General features: G+C 37.1%; 2 protein-coding genes and 1 non-coding gene across 8 annotated transcripts in view; 2 read left to right on the top strand and 1 right to left on the bottom strand.

Moving 5' to 3' along the window:
• The window catches only part of LOC134751392 (IQ motif and SEC7 domain-containing protein 1), a 262,666-nt gene extending 255,987 nt beyond the window's left edge, over window positions 1-6,679 (top strand). For all 6 annotated transcript variants that reach the window (XM_063686772.1, XM_063686771.1, XM_063686775.1 and 3 more), the window contains 2 exons: window positions 1,315-1,455; window positions 2,179-6,679. In XM_063686772.1, the coding sequence (XP_063542842.1) occupies window positions 1,315-1,455; window positions 2,179-2,279 (242 nt within the window). In that variant the 3' untranslated portion in view covers window positions 2,280-6,679. The remainder of the gene's footprint in view (window positions 1-1,314; window positions 1,456-2,178) is intronic.
• A 4,513-nt stretch (window positions 6,680-11,192) lies between these two features.
• Window positions 11,193-19,628, top strand: LOC134751425 (paired box protein Pax-6-like). The gene is made up of 7 exons (XM_063686830.1): window positions 11,193-11,318; window positions 14,103-14,230; window positions 15,879-16,012; window positions 17,437-17,479; window positions 17,921-18,044; window positions 18,442-18,580; window positions 18,926-19,628. The coding sequence occupies exons 2-7, from the start codon at window positions 14,103-14,105 to the stop codon at window positions 19,591-19,593; spliced, it is 1,236 nt and encodes a 411-aa protein (XP_063542900.1). The 5' UTR covers window positions 11,193-11,318; the 3' UTR covers window positions 19,594-19,628.
• Window positions 11,429-11,501, bottom strand: Trnas-cga (transfer RNA serine (anticodon CGA)). The gene has a single exon. It is a non-coding gene; the product is annotated as a tRNA-Ser (tRNA).
• Window positions 19,629-21,007: the final 1,379 nt, after the last annotated feature.

Raw genomic sequence — 21,007 nt, 5'->3', positions numbered from 1 at the left:
ATATAGGTCATACTGAGCAACTTTTAATAGACCGACCCAGAAATCGGGAAAAAAAATTAATCCTATACAAAATATCAACATCAGATCAGCCAAAATGTATGAAACAGCCAATATTTTTTCGCGATTTCGGGGTTGGTCCCATAGTAAGAGTTGCTCAGTATGACTCTATGACCTATATTACCTATATATTCACCCCGTAAATTATTGCAGGTAACCAAAAAGACACCCTAATAATCCTAATATGCTAAAAGGTTAGAGTACCGTTCGACTGATGTAAACCTTACGGCAAAGACATAAGGACCACCAATGATCAGTTAATTTTCCTTATACATAATTTAGCTTTAACTAATAGAAAGCAGATTTTTTTGTATCAATTGTGATTTCGCGTCAGTAAGTGTGACGTTTTGAATAATAACAAAGGACTTAGTGATATATTGGGTGCTGAATTATTTTATAACTAAAAATAAAAGTTTTAATTTATTGGCAAAATCTTAGAAAGTTAATTTATTAGGGCTTGTACAGTTGCCATCAGATATATCGGGGCGGCCGAAGTGCTCAAGAATATCTTAACTCATCTATCTGTTCAGATATTTGCGAGCACCTTGTCCGCTCCGATATATCTGATGGCGACTGTACTAACTACTCTAGAATATGTGGTCGTAAAAAATCATAAAAAATACACGCTGTTTATTCTAAATAATCTTTATCCGAAATATCATAACGGTTCCGTGGCCTCGACATGATATACGAGTACCTACACCACAAGATTTCTAAATTTGTAATAAAGGTTCATATAATAAAAATAAGTTTTTGGCAAAAATTTCATTTTAGGTACAAGCTTTTAAAATATGTGACTACTTACGGGAATAACGGGATAACATTGAAAATACGTGCTACCAAAACTATATGTATTTAAGGAATGAACATCGGAAATATAGACACATGTCAACAGAAGACATAATCATCCTACATGCAGTATGCATACATCACAGCTGACTGTACTTTTCTTTTCACAGGCAACTAAAACTCATCGAGACAATTCTAAAAACCCCAAACACAATTAGGTTGCGTTGTTTTATCACAGAGTTCCTATGACCACCTCCTGTCTCCATCATCAGATCAGCTCGACGGTACCATAATATTGCATTGTAACCCGACTTACATATGTATGCAAATTTTCAGCTTCATCGGAAACCGGGAAGTGGGTCAAATTTAACTTGCAAGATTTGACCCGTACAAACATAGTTACATATTACTTACTTACATAGGTACATTGTAAGTTAATAAAAAGCTTGTATAAACTTATAATTACAGTGGCAATGGCAGCAGAGCGGCTGCAGCGGCGCGGCTCCGTGGGCTCGCTGGACTCGGGCATGTCGGTGTCGTTCCAACACGGGTCCCGCACCGCCCTGCATGCCACCTCGCCTCGGCATCCCCCCGACCAGCGCTCGCCAGGTTAACATAATACTATGTTGATTTTTGAAGTAAAACTTATTTAGGCGCGACTAGAGGGTACCTAACTCAGATTTGTTTTCTGACTTAAGTAACGCTCAGTAGTGACACACGCACAATAGGACACGTGTCAAGTGCCAACATAGCGATAAACGTCAAATAAGTTTTACTTCAATTACACTTACTCAAATACACTTTTTTTTTTGTAGTCTCTATATATTTTGTTTTTATGAGGATCAAATGTCTATAGGAGACCAACTGCTTCAGGGATCTCACACGCCATGAGATCATGACCAGAATGTCTAATTGTCTACATTTTTAGATAAAATTGTGTATTGCCAAGGAAACCTGTCATTGACCGTAAACAACAATCACAGATTATAATCATATACATTCATCTTTTGTTCTCATCATGAATGATCCTGGGTGTGTATTTGTAAGATGGGCAAAGTCATAAAAAAGTTAGAAACGAGTCAAAATCTGACATGAATAATATGCAGGGCGCGTTACTTAAGCAGTTCGCCGGACGATATCAGCGTTATTGGAACAAAAATTTGACAGTTCCGAACAACTGACAGGCCGATATCGTCCGGCGGACTGATAGTCAGTGGCCCCTTAAAAGGAATTATATAATCTTTCCTAAGGTCACATCCTTGTTGCTGAAAACGTTGCCTAGAATCCTAGAACTAATAAAAAAACTAATTTAATCGTACGTTTTCTTTTCAGGCCGTCTTTTCAGCGGAATATTCCCCAGCCGAACTCGAAAACTGAGCGCTTCGGGCGTCCTTGACAAATCGGGCAATGTCGGCAAAAGCACCGAGGTGTAAGCCAATCAGCGAGCACCGAGCTAGCCAATCACAGCGTAGCGCGCCGCGCGCCGACTCTTCATTTCGAATTTGGAACTCTTTCCATTGATTGGTTCATTTTAAATTTCGAATGCATTCCAATCGTTTACGTTTCAGAACGTAACGTAGTTTGGATGATAGTTTTTTTTTTCTTAGTGCCATCTTTCTTTTTAATTTGGATGATAGAAGTCGCTGGGTCACTTTAAACCAGGGTAAAAAGTTAAGGGACTGGTAGGGGTCTTCGAAGTGCCAATGTAACGGCCACTCGAATTTATTTTTGAAATAAGAATACGATATTTAAACCTAATTTGACAATATAAAGAAATGCAACGATTGTCAGACTAGCATGACGCATTAATATTTTCTTGCAGTGACAATTGCATGATTTTACATATAAAAATCACGGATTTGTAATATTTACCTACATTTTGCAAGTGTGATGGAACTATCGAAAAGTATATTGGGTCCATGTTTTGCATGTATTATGTTGTTTTAGATGTTGGTAACATTTGGTGTATGTTTTTTATCATACTGGTTTGTTACAAAAAAAAGAATGTTTTTTTTAACTTACCAGGATGATATAAATGTTGGAATGTAGACGTTTTTGAATATTTGATATAAACGAGAGAACTAACACTGAGGTTGAAAGATACAGAATTTCAAGTCAAATTTGACATAAACGAATATACGCATATTGATATTATCATATTTTTCAATACATGTTACCATTCAAAAAGTATTAAAGATTTTAACGTAGCGATCTTAATGTGGAATCTTTTTCTTTAGAATAATTGTACATACGTTTGGAATAAACAAAGCAATAGCAATATGTAGTTTCACCGTTGAACTTATTATTACTAACGTATAGAACCGGCATAGAGAAACAGTATTTTGCGCCATGAGTTGATGTTGTTTTGACAACAAACCAAAGAAGCGGAGCGTGAATCTCGCGACCTAAACGCGTAAGCGCCACGAAATTTACGGCGCTTACGACGTTTTGGTCGCGTGGTAAAGTCTGCGATTGCGACAATTTCATTGTTTGATATGGCTTCTTTATAGTAATAATAACTCAATAAGTTTCACATAAAAATTTGTGCACAAAAAGCAATAACATTAGAAACATCACAGTTTTAACAGAATTATATTTATAGTTACAAAATACGAATTTATTAACTATTGTTGATGAATTTTAGCGTTTATAAGTAATTTGAGAAAATTTCTAAAAAATATAATAAAAGTCCCGATTGTCCGTTTAAAAAAAAACTCGATTCCAACTAGTCTTTAAAGCATTTCGATCGAGTGTCCATAATAAAGCTATTTAAAAATTATTATATACCCATTTAGGTAAATAAGAGTTTAAATATAAAGAAATCTTCCAAACGTAGATATTTCGATTGTTTTTGTGACTGTAAACCTAAAGGCTGCTTTTCAATTTCATACTTGCAAGACCTGTTGTTACCTGTTCCTTGGATTTTACCATTAAATATAACTTATTATATTTAAGTAACCAATTTAAAGTAATAATTAACCGGCCGGTCTTTATTATAAAGAGTTGGAGAAAATGTGGTCACTTTTAAATGTCTTTCTTAGTTTTACCTACCGTTCAATGCCTGGTTGAAGAGAAATTTGTGATTCGTACTAAACGAAAAAATATACAATTTATTTCATAAACTTAAGGCCAGAACACACCGACTGGTTAATATTGACGTGTGCGTAACATATTGGAGCCTTGCTCGCACACGTCACGCAAGCTGTGTGCCGTCGCTCATAAATATCTGTATATTACAACGCACACATGCACGTCTGCGCACACGCATAGACCGGTGTGCCCTGTGCGTGATAGCATCAAGCAATAAAAAATTCAATGTAAGTGTAACTTGATAGTGAGTGTCGTTCTTTAGGTACAAATCGGGACCTTAGGACAGTTAGCGCCTTTTCCATAATTTTAACGAAAAATAAACATTCTCAAAAATAGGAGTGGGTTAACATATTAAGATTTTAGCTAAATACTAAAATGTGTAACGATTTTTAGTTAATACTAAAAACGGTGGAATGTGTTTTAGTAGGCACGACATAAGCGCCAATGACCTCAAGGTCCCTTTTTATGCCGAAGGTCACATCTAATCTAAGAGTCAGGATTTCTAGCCTAGATATTCTTCTTAAATGTGAGTATTTATTAAAACTGGACCGGCCAAAATACCTAAATGTTATAAAACTAAATTAGTCACTGTTGACTTTGTAACGGTTAGTAGAGTTGTTTCTACTGTTTGATACGCTAGATAGGAGGGGGAAACAAATTGAGATTTTAGCTAAATACTAAAATGTGGAACGATTTTTAGTTAATACTAAAAATGGTTTGAGTAGGCTGGACGTACTTCATTTTTCTCGCACGACAAATCTTTTAAAATCATTATCGAGAATAAACATCAAATTTAGGTATTTCAGTATATCTTAGTCGTTAGAAACATGTTCATTCAGATATTTTGGTTAATGATGATTTCCAATTCGAATAAAATTGATGAACTACTACTTCCACTTAATATATCATACATCATATGCAATATATCATTGATATTTTGTAAATGTTTGAGAGAATTTACAAGAAAAGAGTTCTTGACACGTTATTGTGTAAATTTCCTTTTGCAATATTATTGAAAAAAAAAAACTTGGACCGACGATTGCAAGAAACCAACGATAGTGCATGACTGGTCGTCGTGGAGATCCCTGGGGGAATCTTAGTCATCCTTCTAATGATGTGATGAAAATACAACCAAGAATACAAAGGTAACTTACCTACATAAACACATGTGTTAAGAACTCTTTTTATACAGGGTGATTTTGTTGTCTGACCATAGGTGGTACTCTGAGGGGTGAATATGTAGGTCATACTGAACAACTTTTACGGCAGATTTTTTTTGGCGTTTTCGGGGTTGGCTCCATAAAGTTGTTCAGTATGCCCTACATATTGAACTGAACGAGTCACGCCTGACCATACTCAGAGACTCATTCCGCGATTTCGTCGCGCCGCTACAAGTACATGCGGCCGCCCCCAGTTCTGAGGTCTAGCCATAGTAGTTGCCGCACACCGCTACGGAACGGACGCCTGTTCGCGCATGCGCCACCTAGCGGTCGTATCTGTCGTAATAGGCGCATTTTGTTAGAGAGTGAATCTTCTGTACCTAGTACTATTATTTATAGGTATGGTCAGATATAACCAAATTACCGTGTATTGTGTCTCATTTAATTTCACCCATTGGTATGAAGTTTTGTATAATATCTCACGAGCAATATATAAATTAGATATAAAAAAAAAACAAATGTAATGCATGACAACTGAAAGGAATTGATGAAGTTTCTTCATTGGTGTAATTTTTCCTTTTGCTAATACGTTTACAGATTTTTTTACTTATCTTTGTGATTAGATTAGGTTTTAATTGTTTTTGTTATTTTTTTGTTTTGTGATGATTTATTTTGCTAGTGTTGTTTTTATTTTCTTAATATTATATTGATTCTTTGAGATGTTTTTATTTGCTACATCACATCCTTAAGAGTAAATGTATTAGTAAAAGGAGCATGTTATACTTAAACTTAACAATTAAATATTAAAATTGACATTTAAATTGTAATTGTAGTTTCTCAGTGAAACAAGAATTTTGAGCGTTTGTGGACGTATTTCAAGCGAAATGCGTTTTTCCATAGGTTTGTAGTCGGATTTAGATTTAATTGATAATGTATTCTAGGTGCCGACACAAACTATGATTAGAAATAGTGTTAATTCAGCTAACAAAATTACTTTACTTATTATAATTTAAAAGGTGCTTTATTTGATTGATTTTCATTAAATTTACTGGCATATCTTTTGTTTATACATATAGCGGACAAAATAGTTCAGCGTAATTACACCTAAATATGTATATGAGTCACGGCTCGTCTTTTCTTATCGTTTGCACTTAGAATATATCGTCAATAATTAGTAGAAGAGTTGGGTAACTCCTGTAAATTTCGCTTGGCGCCAAAGATGTAATATTCTTGTGTTCACCCTGTACTTGAAAAATAATAGAATTACTTCCCCAGTCTGTGGTTTACCATTATTTTGTACACAGATAGTCTCATTATATAATTTTAGTTTTTAGCTTTAGTTTTTTTCTGTAACATAGAACTCACTAACTTATTCCTTAATCTGTATGTATATTGAAGAGTACACCTAATATATATCCTTTAGTTATAATGTGTTATATATAGCTAGTATTAGGGTGCGTACTGCGCCACTTATTATATTGTATGATATGTTGTTGAGAGTTGATACAACTAAGTCACTTACAATAGTTTTATTTAAAAAATGAAAATGTATTTATTTATTAAATATGAATTAACATTCATGATATTTTTTTTTGTTTCATTTTAACAGACCTACATATAGCTAGTACCTAAACCTGAAAACTCATTAAACATACTTTTTTTATGTTGATGACTATGTTATATTCAATACATTGCACATGCAGTAGTGGATGAAACAACGCGCCAAAAGTATCTGCCACGCTAGAATTCTTTGCCAAATAGAGATAAATTGCGTTCAAAAGTTCCTGCAACAGTGTCGCTCCGCTTGCAAATTGAGACATGTGCTCGATTTTTGAAAGCCGAAATGAAACCCTGAATACTATACAATAAGGTTTTCTTTCCTAAAAAATTTCAGATCACAGCGGAATTTACACGCGCAACGAAGTCTAATTGTTCTACATAAACAGACATCTGTTTTTGTACCCAAAGGGTAAAAACGGGACCATATTACTAAGACTCCCCGCTGTCCGTCTGTTTGTCACCAGGCCACAGCCTGATGACAAACACTGATAGCTAGACAGTTGAAATTTTCACAGATGATGTATTTCTGTTGCCGCTATAACAGTCGGACTCGCGCACCGAGGGTTCCGTGCCTTTTAGTATTTGTTGTTATAGCTGCAACAGAAATACATCATTTGTGAAAAGTTTAACTGCCTAGCTATCGCGGATCATGAGATACAGCCTGGTGACAGACGGTCAGCGGAGTCCCGTTTTACCCTTTCGGTACGGAACCCTCGTCGGTGGGCGAGTCCGACTTTTTTGTTAGGCTGTTAGAGAATACTTTTGACTCCTTCTGATCTACTTTTGATGCTACATGAGATGTCGTCAGGTGTCAAGTTCACACATACGTTCAGCCATTCGAGACTTGTTTTGGTGTCTCGAATGCTCGAAAACGAGTCTCGAATGCCTGAATGGTATCGTTATTCTTCAAGCCAATAAGACTTGAAATCTTTTTACCTCACATTACTGAACTCTGAAAGTGTTGATTAGTTAGTCCAGTCACGGATACAACACATTGAGTGCCGGGAACCCGCCCGACGGGCGCTCTGTTCGTAGTCGCTTGCCTCTACCAAAGATAGATATAACTCTTATTATATCCTCTTTGCCTCTACAAAGCGGGAAAACGCTAGAATCGGCTCCGCGTGTAGCGCTACGAAAACGTTGGCAGTGAATGCGTTAAGGCTTATTCATAAACGCGCAGTAGCGCAGTAGGCTAGTAAGCCTCGAATTAGTCATTAATCGTACGTCTTAATTCGTCTTTTTGACGGATGAGATTAAAAATAAAACATATATTGCGTCGCTTAACTTTCAACCTCGGGTAAATACATAGACATAGTATATATAGGTACAAGTAGTTATAGACGCGCCACCGAGCGACCGGGGGTAAGAGAAAGAATATTCATAGAAAATTTGGGCAGCATAGGATTTTTTCTCTTTCACTCTTATAAATTTCGGTATTTCGCTATCGCCTCCTACCTATGATGCCACCCGGTCGGTGATAAGGACAAAGCATGGCACTATTTTCTCTTTCCTCTTATAGGAATCGAAATAAGACTATATTTCTCTGTCAAAGAGTGTCAGGCCCTTGGGTAAATACATTCGACCCTCTCAGCAAATATCTACCCTATTACCTTTCCTTAATACCAAAATCGCATAATCTGACTTACCTGAGTTTGAAGTTAAGCGACACAATTTAAATTTTATTCTAAATCTCATTTTTTTTAATACCACGTCGATGGCAAACAAGCATACGGCCCGCCTGATGGTAAGCAGTCACCGTAGCCTATGGACGCCTGTAACACCAGAGATATTACATGCGCGTTGCCGATGCTTTAAACACTTACACTCCTTTTTTGAAGAACCCTATACTGTAGCCCCTCGGCAAAACCTCGGCAAGCAGCTCATTCCACAGCCGAAGTGTCCGCGGGAAGAAAATTCCTCTTAAACCGCACAGTACGCGACCATTTAGGATCTAGGGTGTATCCGGTCAATCCGGTGACAAATGGGCCGCCCGAAATACATGAATCTGTTTCGGGCGGGGACAAAATGTGAATATACCAAATTAACTAATTAAGGCTTGTATATTTTTATGCACAAGTAAGGAGATTTATCTATTTTTTATATAATTTTTTACCAATTATTACCTTTTCACGGCTAAAATTGCTAGTTCTTAGTTCACCTCGAACGTAAATCATTTCTTGACATTAAAATCCCATAAAAACCCTTGAAGGGTCATGAAATATGAAGGGTTCACTTCACGGAGACAAACTGCCGACTGCGGGTCGAAGTTGAAGTGTTTCTCCCTTTCCATTTAACTCGTTTGATGAAAGGCCACTTTTATGCCTGTAGATATCAAGGACGTTTAAGATCTGCTTCCATAACGCCTAGTAACGCTTTCCTAACCGAAGGTCGTGGCTTTAAACCATGATGGAACTTGAATATGAAATTTCTTAGTTACTTTTCGGTGAAACCATACCCATCGTGTGGAACTTGTATTCATATGACGAGTTTTTTAGTCCACCGATTGTTATTTAAAGGTAAATAAGTATATAATACGATTGACATAGTAAAATATTTAAATGTGAATATAATTGAATAATTGTAATTACACTGATTTAAACTTTCACGATTTTTACTCATTATTATTTACAACGACGGGACTTAATCGCGTAAAATAAGTATAAGAGAGAGAGTAGAGTAAGATATTGATGTCAACTTTAAGGATGACTCACGTTAGACCGGGCCGTGTCTGGGCCGGAGCTTCCGGCGCTTCGTTTTCTATGGAAGGCATCACGTGATCACCTGTCATGTCATAGAAAACTAAGCGCCGGAAGCTCCGGTCCGGACACGGCCCGGTCTAACGTGAGTCATCCTTTAGCCAGTCTTCTCCGAGACCACGGGGACAACGCCGTCCTCGAAACGTCGGAGGTAAATTTAATACTTATTTTACGCGATTAAGTCCCGTCGTTGTAAATAATAATTGTAATTACATCAATTTTATTGATAAGATAAAATAATTGTAATAAATTTTACCTGATCATGTAACAATTGTTATTAATAATATATTTTATTTCATTTCAGCGAAGAAATGTAAAGGTGTGCGTGAAAACTTCGTCCACTCAGCTAGCGTAGAAACTATAAAAATAGTAATTGATTGAAGAAGGTATAGTCTTTAAAAAAATCGTGCCCTCGAGTTTTGCAGCTGGACTGCCAAACTGGGATGCTATAGGTACGGCTCGCGTTTTGTGGTAATTTTACCTTTTGGACGCCAATGACCGATACATACGCACCGTAGGTTCAACGCCAAAGACCGATTAATCGGTCATAGGCTACAGAGCAACCTAGACCTACATGCATATGCATAAAGTTCAATTTCAGTTTTGACACTTCGGTGACGTGGCGTCTGGATGACAGCTTGTGTGTTTGACACAGCGTCGAAAAGGTTATTTGTCGAACGTCAACTTTTGAGAACCAGTAGGTATTCTGGTTAATGGTAATGTACGGGACCATACAGCGACATTCATACATTTGAGTCACGAATTTTTCTTAGGCTTTTATACCTCTTTTACTATTAATTATTCATTGGTGAAAATTATTTCAAAACTATATTAAACTTTTTTTTTATTTAGGGTTAGGGTAAATGCACCAAAACCCGCATTGTCAATCAAACACATTTGAACATACCGTCAGCAATACTGTCCCAACCACAAAAGGAGTTATAATACGTAAAAGCGATGTAACTTTAGACTTTTCACAATTAGGGTGGGATAGTGCATTCCTGCGGCTTCACCCCCCACCCTAAGCTGTGCTTAAACTGTATCCCTATGTATAGGGTGTCGTAATAGTAAACGTCACGAGGTTTTCTAGGCGGATAGGGAAATAATTGGAGACGGTTGGTTATAATTATTTTATTTAAAAACTTAACGAATATTATTTTTACTTACATCGAGCAGTAACAATTAGCACGCATGGTTTTGAAGTTAATATTTAAATCATTAAACAAAACAAAAACAATTATCTTCAAAATATTCTCAAGTTTCAATTTTTCATTTATGTTTAATACATAAACGCTCGTATTTTGTGAAAATTATCAACAATACTCATGCAGCAGTAACTATTTTTTGTAAAAGTATTTTTGGCTATGTATGCATGGCAATTAATACCAAACATAACCTTTCATCACCAAGTAAAATAATTGGATAGGTATGACACACGGCATATAATTATTTCTCCCATTGCAGGATTGAGCATGTTTAGAAAGATACGTTATAAATGTCTAGCTTTCATAGCAACTTTTATGGTGCGCGTGCCGCGACCGCTGCAGGGGACCGACGACCGACAGAGTGCGCCGACTTCTGGCCGAAGCGTGTCGTGTTTCGGAGGTTCCGGGGCAAACTACCGAATCCGACACAAGACCAGACGATTCAACGGACCCACGCCGTTCTATCGCCAAAATAGTGTTTAGTTTTTAGTTCATGAAATTTATATGTATGTTAGACTATAAGGTATATGTAATATGGGCTTTGTTGCCTGAATAAAATAAAATAAAAAATAGCTACTCCACGGTATTCTCTGTCTCCGAGCGCGCGCCCGGCACATAGCCACTTCAGTACCGACCACGTGACAACAGACATCCTCCATTTTATTGAATTACACCGCCGATGGACCTACTCTGATTCAAAGGTAAGTTTCACTGCAATTTAATTAACGGCCAGGCTAATTAGATTAATGATATATGATTATAAACTGTAATAGATGTCATATATAAGAGAAAAAGTGACGAAGCCCTCCAGTGGTGAAGGCCGGATTCGAACCGGCGTCTTTAGCTATCGCGGCTAACGCCATGAACCCCTAGGCCACCTCGCCACGGCGGCACCCGTCCCAATTTCTCGACTATATGCCATCTTAGTAAGACTAGGCGTCTTTGACCAACTCTAAGGGCAAGCAGTGCGCACTTGCACCTCCTAAACGAATTCCTTACAGAATTACGATATAGCGAGAGAGAGACTGCCATTTATGAATAACTTTGGGAACAAATAAAATTATTTTATTTAAAAAAAATATATTTGTTTTTCTTTACGTACAAACAGAAATCAAAAATATTTAATAAAATAATTTGATTTGTTCCCAAAGTTGTTACGCATAAAACTCATTTCGCATAATTGTTATTGTGCTGAAACTATTCACATTTCTGAAAAAATATAAAACAAACCTAATCTAACTTACCCTATTCTACACAACCTATGCAAAACGTTTTCGAAAATACTTTTTCAACTGGAGAAAAAATATGTGAAAAAAGTTTTATGCGTAACATTACATTACATCAATTATTATGCGACGACATAGGCACCCCTAAAATGTACTTAAAAATTCTGAAAAAAAAATACATTGGATTTTTAGTGGTTTTACATTTAAAAAAATACTTCGACAATTAAGAACCACCTCACTATTTACTCTATCCGAGTAGAGTTAGACCCAGAAAAGCCTGCAACGATTTTGTTAGCATATGCAGTGCAACAGTTATTTTAAACGTCAAACTTCTATGAAATTATTATGACCTATAAATGTTATATCAAAATCGTTGCAGACTTCTCTTGGTTTAACTCTATCTATCCAGGTTTGTGCTAAAATAACTTTTGATTAGGTACTTCGTAAATCTAGTTTTGTACTAATCCGACAGTTGGTGTGGGCAAATTCTTAACTAGTTTTAGTAGTTTTTTTTAAATCGAACTGTCACTGTAGTATCTGAGACATTACAAGAAAAGTCGGTTTTAACCTTTGGGTAGAAGGTGAAATGGCAGTCACTTACTAGTGCCTGTGCTAATTTATCGGATTAGGTTGCCGAGCCGACACCAGGCTCCCTTTAGTGAGGCGTGGCAAAAAGCCGGAACAAAGGGATTCAAGTAGGGACCTTTTACTATCGTACTACAATTACATGACAGTGTTATCAGCATAGAAAAAACCATAAAATAGCACCGGCACGCCCTCAAATCCTACGACTCTTCTCTTTCCGCACCGACTCTACCGATTTTGTACTTTGTTACAGTTACAATAGTATGAGGTCTCTAGCGACTTTCAAATTAATTTTCACTGTGACAAGGTACGAAATGGGCTGGAAATTAAATTAATATACCTAGGTACAATAGCTGCGTCTATAATATATCATTAATTAAACTAAAAAAAAACACTTTAACTTAAATAAGTATGATTAGGTACATTGTCAAAAACTCAAAAGCAACCACAATATAATAATCACTTAACATTTTTTTAAACACTGTTTTTGAACGCGCCTTAACCTGATTAAACTCTTAATATCAATTTGGCGCGAAAACATGACGTCCACCACGGCGTCACAACAAAACTGCCACAGGGAACACAAATTATCCTCATTTAGTGATAATTTAATAAACTTAACTAAATTATAGGCATTTAATTCAATTTAACTCATAGTGGTAACAGACGCTCGGTCAATGCCCCCGCCGGTGTTGTGTTACCTTGAAGGAAGTAAATATTAAATGACGAACTGATTTCATAAAGCTTTTTCTATTTGTCTGGTGTTGTTACTTTGTTCTTATAATCGTTACGTATAGGTATTATGTTTCGGGATAGGTAAAAATACTTAAAAGGTATAAAAATCAATTGTTTATTCAGTTTTTTACAAAGGAATTTTCACTTTAAACGTTAACAAACATACTAATTACGTAGTCTAATTAAAATTATGTAATGGAGCTACATACTTAGTTCTCAAACAAACAGTCGAGTTCGAGTTGAACTTTATTAAGTTATAAATATTAAATGAGCTATTTCTATTTAATGTTATAACTTTACTTAAAAAAAGCGAGACAAGTTTCAATAAAGGTTCTTGACTTCGTCGACAAAATCTTCAAGTCTAGCCAAACATGCAAGGAAGTGGTGGAACGATATTAATTCACGAGTCAGTTTATTCATAATGATTTGAAATTTGGGCAAAATTGCGGTGATCATTAGTGTCTAGTGAGGCTTCCAACAAATCAGTAATGCGAGACAAGGGTAATTTGACTTACATAGCCTTCAAGAGCTGTAGGAAAAGACACTTTATTTTTCAAAACTGCAAGACGTAATAAATGGGAATTAGCTCATAACAAAATTAATTAGCTTCATTAGCTTTACACAAATAAATTGGTAAGTACAGAAGGAGGAAATAAAACCAATTTTTCTTACATTTGTAAATAAATAAAAATTGTACTGTTGCGTCTAGTGCCTAGTGTTTACAATCTCCTATCGTTTTATTCAGCAGCTGCTGAATAAAACGATAGGAGATTGTAAACACCAATTTAAATTGCAGTAGTTACAAAGATAATCTTATAATTTTTAATTAATTTCGACGCGACGCGATATGTGTGCGTTCCGCGAGCCGTTATTTCAAGGGATAAAGATGCGTCCAGATTGCCCGAATGTGCGAAATAATTGGTATAACTTCTGTTTCAGATGGAGGAATCCCTGGACGGCCGCGAAGCTGGCGCCGGCGCAGCTGGCTTCGACTCGGCCGCCATTTTAAATGACGATGTTTCTCCCACTACCAGCTTCTGTTACAGCATACCCAACCTGTTTAATGGGTAAATTAAATTATATTTTAAAAGAAGTTATACGTCTATATTTATTATAAAAGGATAAATAGCTTCGTCGAGGAGATAGGATGGAATGTTGGTACGGGGCTACAAGGCATGGGCTGTTTCTTCAAAAAAACCGGACAAGTGCGAGTCGGACTCGCCCACCGGGGGTTCCGTACTTTTTAGTATCTGTTGTTATAGCGGCAACAGAAATACATCATCTGTAAAAATTTCAACTGTCTAGCTATCACGGATCATGAGGTATAGCTTGGTGACAGACAGACATACGGACTGCGGAGTCTTAGTAATAGGGTCCCGTTTTTACCCTTTGGTACGGAACCCTAAAAAGGAGTATGCACATTCTAGAGTTGCAGGCCTTTAAAGGCGACAGTAACCGGCCTGTTACGGGTCTTTGTAGCATGAACCCAATTGAAACCAATTTGACAGTCAGTAGAAAAAAGATAATTGGAAACCCTATCCGCGAAGGTTACATCTTCCACGGTATTTTTTTGATTTTGTTCTACTAACATATTGGTTTGTTTTATACCTAAGAGCTTTTGGCGTTACATCGTTATGGACACGACAATTCCAGACGCCTCCCAGCTCGGCCGAATTTCGCTCGCTCGCTCGGCCATACAAACGGAGTTTCGTTCTCATTTTAAAACTACGTGTTGGATTGTAATGAAACTTTGCACATACAATGACATGGGGTCTAGGTCTGACCATGTTTGCAAACATGTATACAATCGCGATTATATCGCTTATATTGAATTTATAATATTATACATCCCGACGCGCTTTACAGCGTTCGTGGCCAACGGGCGAAGAAAAGCTACAATGTGCAAAAATATCCACATACAAAAATAATGAACCATAATAAACTATAAACTTTAAGGCTGGTTAAAGGGTTCGAAACCCAAGGGAAGGTTAATGATTTCTTCTTTTCTTGCTGTTGTTGTATGTACATGTGTTGTGATCGTCATGAATTTATCTTTTATCTATCTTATCTTTTCTTCAACGTCGGGATGTATTATAAATTCAATATACGCGATATAATCCGTTTTCATAGTTTTATTTCACGAGTAAATATCGCGGTAGCCGAAGTGAAATAGTGCATTATGATACAAGTGTGCTAAGTTGGTCATTACACACGAGGCGATATTGTGCGCGCGAGCTGTAAGCGAGCGCGCAATAAGAAAGCCCATGTGTGTAATGACCAATGCACACGCGTTTCATACGACGTTTTTCAACACACTTGCGAGAAAAAAAAGAAACTTTCATATTAATCAAATTTTAATAGTTAAAACAGTTAGTATTGTGTGTTTCATCTGTCATACTCGTACTGCCGGCCGGCCCTCGCTCGCCCCGGCCGCGGGCGGCGCGGCGGGCGGGCCGGCCGGGCCGCGCACTGCGCAGGCGCGGTCGGGCGCGCCCGTGCCCGCCAGTCCGACCAATTAAAGATGGCTCCCTTTCCATGCATATTATTAGCAATCAGTTAGCTTCTTAACTCAGTCGGATAATATAATGAAAAAGCACGAGTGAAATAATACACTGAAAGAGCACGCGTGTTTAATATCTAGGATTATGAGCCAAAAATCGGTGGAACAAAAACGTCGTTTTGAGCAAGTGTGTTGAAAAATACATTGTTTTACAGTTTAGGCCCTGGCTCAGTGCTCTGCGAACGGCCCGATGCCGAGGCTACGGAACCCTTCAGTGCCTCCGCGGAACAATCTGAACCCGTACAACATCAGCAGTTCGAAGACGACGAGGAGTACTCTCCAAAATCGAGTGAATATTACTTTAATCTCTTACCATCCAATACAACAACTTATCCTCGTGAGTCTTCTGTCCGCGCGCGAATTCCGTGCACGGCTGAGGAATGTTAGGAATGTTGGGTGTCATGACAGAGTGATGGTGACTGGTGTCATTTTGTACGGGCGCACCCCCCCCACTTCCTCGACCTCCGAATGCACGGAATTGGCGCGCGGACAGTAAATGTACATAATATTATTCGTTGCAATCTAATGAGGGCTACCGCGTTTAATTTGGCCGCTAGGGGCGCTAGTGTAAATGGAAGTCTTTCAAAATGTCAAATGCATAGAAGTTTTGGGGGTTTTATGCTTTTTTATTGGGAATTTTCACTCCTTATTCATAATTGTGGTAAATCTTTGTCCATCTTTAATTAATCATGGTAAACAATAGATATAGCTCAATAAATGTTAGTGGTTTAAAAAACGTGCCAACTAAAATATATGCAAAATTAAACAGGTTGAAAAAATGGCACATTTAGCCGTTAAAATACCTTTGTGTATATTAGAACGTATTGATTTTATAAAAATAAGCATAGAAGAATTTTGACATCTGTTATGCTGGCCCTACATCTACAGTGGCGCCAACTGGTGAGCACAGAAACGGTAGCCCTCATTTTAACTTTTCATAAAACAAATAAAGTAGCATTTCTTTTGTTTCATTGCGTTGTAAAACAAATGAAATTCGTTCCAATTTACTGTTCAAATTAAAAATTGGAAAACTTTCTATGATGGGTCTTACGAGGTTAATGCTTTTAAGTCCGCCATTTATACCTTCATGTATGTACTATGCAATAAATATTAAATAATTAAATTACATCTTTGTCGACAGAAGGCAGAGGCTTGACGTGTTTTATTTTCGATGGAATCTAATTTTACGAGTTTAAGCCCATCACAGACGGAGCGATAATATATCGGCCGATACCGACAGATAGATACCGTATCTGTCGATATCTTTTACGTACTATTTGACAGAGCCCACACACGAAGCTGTAATATATATTTTGGTATCTGCCGATATCTTATCGCAAGGCATCTGCAGATATATTACCGCTCCGTCGGTGACGAGCTTTATTCACCTATGATGTTGAGGTCAAAAAAGTAGGTAATTAGGTCATGGACTTTTTTAATTTTATGAAGTTTATATATATGGTCGTAATGTGCCTAAAATCCCTGAAATAAGTAGTATGTATATAATATTTATTTGATTGAATAAATACTGCCAGTTTTTTATTTAAAAAACTACTTAGTAACTACCTACTAATACCCTTTTACCTTATCAGAGGTGACAATTACAATTACGTTATTTCACAAAATGCTTTTATAATCAAAAAATAATTAGAAGACATTGTTTAGACGACTATGTATACACGACGTCATTAACATTGTACGAGTTTGTTTCAGATTCAAAAAGCGATATACCAAAACGCAAACAACGTAGATACAGGTGGGTGTACTTTTCTTTATATTCTAAATGATTATTGAAATTTTATTGATAAAACTGTTTCATATAAATTCCATCGTAACAAAATCGTTTTGACAGTTCGAAAAAAGAAACTGATTTAAGATAAAAGTACGAACATGTACAGACAACAACAGCAGGAAACGAAGAAATCATTAAGTGTGCATCACGAAATGGACCCAACTCAGCATAATGCTAGCTATAAAGCCAGCGCTGGTCTTCCGTAGGGCCCATTCGGTGATGCCACCACAGATAATACATAAAGATACATATTAACACATTACAAAAATACACAAAACTACTAGTAGTCAAATACCCTATAGACACGACCTCATGTTGTACTGCTCAAATTGGTGCAAAGTTAGCATAGACGGGCTCTACTAGTTTTTTTCTTGCCAGTTCCTAAGTATTGTCTCTCTGTTCTAGGACAACTTTTTCAAACGTGCAGCTGGAGCAGCTAGAAGCAGCCTTCCACAAGACGCACTACCCTGATGTGTTCTTCAGAGAGGAGTTGGCTATGAGAATCGACCTGACGGAGGCCAGGGTTCAGGTCAGTAGCTGCGTGATCTAGGTGTGCAGACATGCCGGAGGCCAGTGGAAGCCTTCCACAAGACGCACTACCCTGATGAGTTCTTCATATAAGAGTTGGCTATGAGAATCGACCTGACGGAGGCCAGGGTTCAGGTCAGTAGCCGCGCATTCCAGGTTGACCAATATTTGCAGCTGGAAGCCTTCCACAAGACGCCCTACCCTGATGTATTCTTTAGAGAGGAGTTGGCTATGAAGATCGACCTGACGGTGCCCAGTGTACAAGTCAGTAGCTAAGGTCTTCAGGTCTTCACAAAGTGGCCATGCACTTTGTCAGCTGGGTTTACATTGTAATCTAACAAAATAGCTCTTAGAGATATCATGTCTTGGTTTATTTTGATCCTTTTCTTGTAATTCAGGTGTGGTTCCAAAACCGGCGGGCTAAGTGGCGCAAACAGCAGAAGACGGGTTGTGAGCCGTACCCTCGCGGAAGGTCTCCGGAACAGCGCTCCCCTTCAGCTCTGGCACTGGAAATGAGGGACTTCATTACTATACCTGGTAATACACTGGTACTAGTATTTGATTGTGATAAAACAAAACCTGGTATATTAGAAAATAAAAATAAAAGCGTTTTTATTTGACACTGGCCGCACCGACGGCATTCCAAAGCCGTTTTTCTAAAACTAAGACTTGACAAATTGGGTACACAGACATGCAGATATTGAAATAATCAAGATTCACTTGATAATTCAGTTGTTGCAAAACTATTACAAGAGTTGTATATTCTTGTGTGTTTTTTGATGTTTAAGATGTTTGGAGGGTTTAAGTTAGCTGCAAAGAAACCAAGCAATTAATATTTTTAGCAAGAAATATTATCATTTAATGGTTACTCTTTTATTTCAGTGTCTTCACCACAAATGGTGAACATAGCCGAGGCATCTACCCAAAACTATGCCAAGTCAAAGCAAGCCATGCCAGCGATTCACATATCAGCCCTCCCGACTCGACAAAATTCCCAAATGGAACTACCCTCTTTCTCCATACCACTCCAATACAATCTAGGCACCTTCAAAAAGGTAGAAGACGTACAATTTGATATAGAAACGACAGAAAACGAGCAATGGGATGGCAGAATGATGCCAAACTTTAATTTAATGAATTTGAAACCTTTGATAGAAAATCGAGAGAATATTGTCATGTCTGAACTAAAATATGAAGTAAAGAATGAAAATAATAAACGAGTGTATAATGAAATATCTATTCAAGGTACTAGCATAGAGGCAGATGATATATTAGGCAAAGAGACAGTTAATGAAGGACAAACAATTTCACCTGATTTTGAAATGGCAAGATACGAAAACTTTCAAAGCGAAAGTGAGAAGAGATATAGAGAAGGTAGTTTTGAAGGAACCAGTATGGAGGATGGTAGGAGTGATTTCATATGTGACAGTGATTTTCTCTGTAAGAATAATTATGAAAAAGTGGATGAGAAGAGAAGTGAATTTCAAGAATGTCATTTATTAGATACGGAGACTAACGTTGGCATTAATAATTTCGAGTCTAATATATAATACAATGTTTTACGAAGGAACAATGTGCAATACATAGGTACTTAAATGTCAAATAAGTATGTACATAACGGTATAGATAAACAAGGTGTAAATAAAGATACAGTGTGCCTTAATTGTAACCAAAATACAAGGAAAAATCAGATACCTAACTATTAGTGTAAGCTTCAGAATTGTACAATACCTACATTTTATATCAACGTTGTATGACATGATGATATTTTATCTACATTGTGCGATTTATTCATTAATACACAACTACTGCATATTTAAATAAGATTATGAATTAAAAAAGTGTTTCAAATCTTGATAATACTTCCTACTCAAAACAATAAATACAAATAAAAACATGTTTGAAGTTAATCTTGTTATAATTTTTATACTTGTACTAAGAACTAATTTTGTTATGTTTACGGTTTTAATAAATAGAGAACCATAAGAATTAACTCAAATTAGGATTTGTTTGTCGATTCAGTTATTGTCAATTTTTCAAAATGGCGGAACTATGAAAATTCGCGAGGTTTACAGCTCACAAACCAGTTTACCAATCCGCCAATCCGCCGCCGTAGAGATCTTCACACTCTTTCTCTTCTCTTCAATGTTCTTTTTACACCTTCTTCTCCTGTATACCTCTCTCAAAAATTTCAATTTCTGGCTGAAGGCAGTGGCCACCGTCTCCGTTCTAGCGCGAATTTATCACTTGCCATCCCCTCTCACAAATCTCGTGGATACAACAAGTCCTTCGCAGTGCGTTCAGTGAAGCTGTGGAGTGAGCTGCCAGTTTCGCTCAGACAGGCGCAATCGCTTGCGTCGTTCAAGGAGAGGTTAAAGAAGCTATGGTTATCTGATTGATTAATGTGCCTATATTTGTATTGTATGTTGCTTTATATTTTTCTACTTCTTTCCAATTTTTAGTGTATTTTCCCCATTCCTTTTTGTGTAATATATTATATGTTTATCCTATTAATTTTGTATGTATTTATATCCTTTATCTTTCTGGTACCTTGTTGTACATTTTGCTACATTTGTCACCCTCTTTTTACTTTCTCCTCTCATCTACTCAAAGGTTAACTGGAAGAGATCCCTAAAAGGGATAAGTTCGCCTTTGTACATCTTATTATTTGTACCATGTAATTTTTAATATGTATATTTGTACAATAAAGAGTTTACTACTACTACAAGTGTAGGGTTTCTCCTGACATGTCAGGTTTTTTGGTCTTATAGAAACTTCAACCACTAGAAGTTAGCTAAAAGTTTGGAGTTGCCTGCATTGGCCAGAGGAAAGGGAAGGTATAGTAACCACACTAACCACCCCTATAATGGGACTGGCACCAGTAACGAAAACCCGAGACACGAGGTAGTGGTGGGATGATATAGAAAAATCTTGTTAAATAAGTAGAGTTAAACCAAGAAAAGT

This window comes from Cydia strobilella, chromosome 22 (genome assembly GCF_947568885.1).
Source record: "Cydia strobilella chromosome 22, ilCydStro3.1, whole genome shotgun sequence".
NCBI lineage: Eukaryota > Metazoa > Arthropoda > Insecta > Lepidoptera > Tortricidae > Cydia > Cydia strobilella.
The sequence above is the reverse complement of the archived record's forward strand: the minus strand, read 5'-3'. Positions and strand labels throughout refer to the sequence as shown.

Bases quoted from the DNA above. Each gene is read 5' to 3' on its own strand.
- LOC134751425 (XM_063686830.1), top strand. From the start codon at position 14,103: ATGGAGGAATCCCTGGACGGCCGCGAAGCTGGCGCCGGCGCAGCTGGC. The intron at 14,231-15,878 runs GTAAATTAAATT...ATTGTTTTACAG, and splicing joins ATACCCAACCTGTTTAATGG to TTTAGGCCCTGGCTCAGTGC. The intron at 16,013-17,436 runs GTGAATATTACT...AGTTTGTTTCAG, and splicing joins GGAGTACTCTCCAAAATCGA to ATTCAAAAAGCGATATACCA.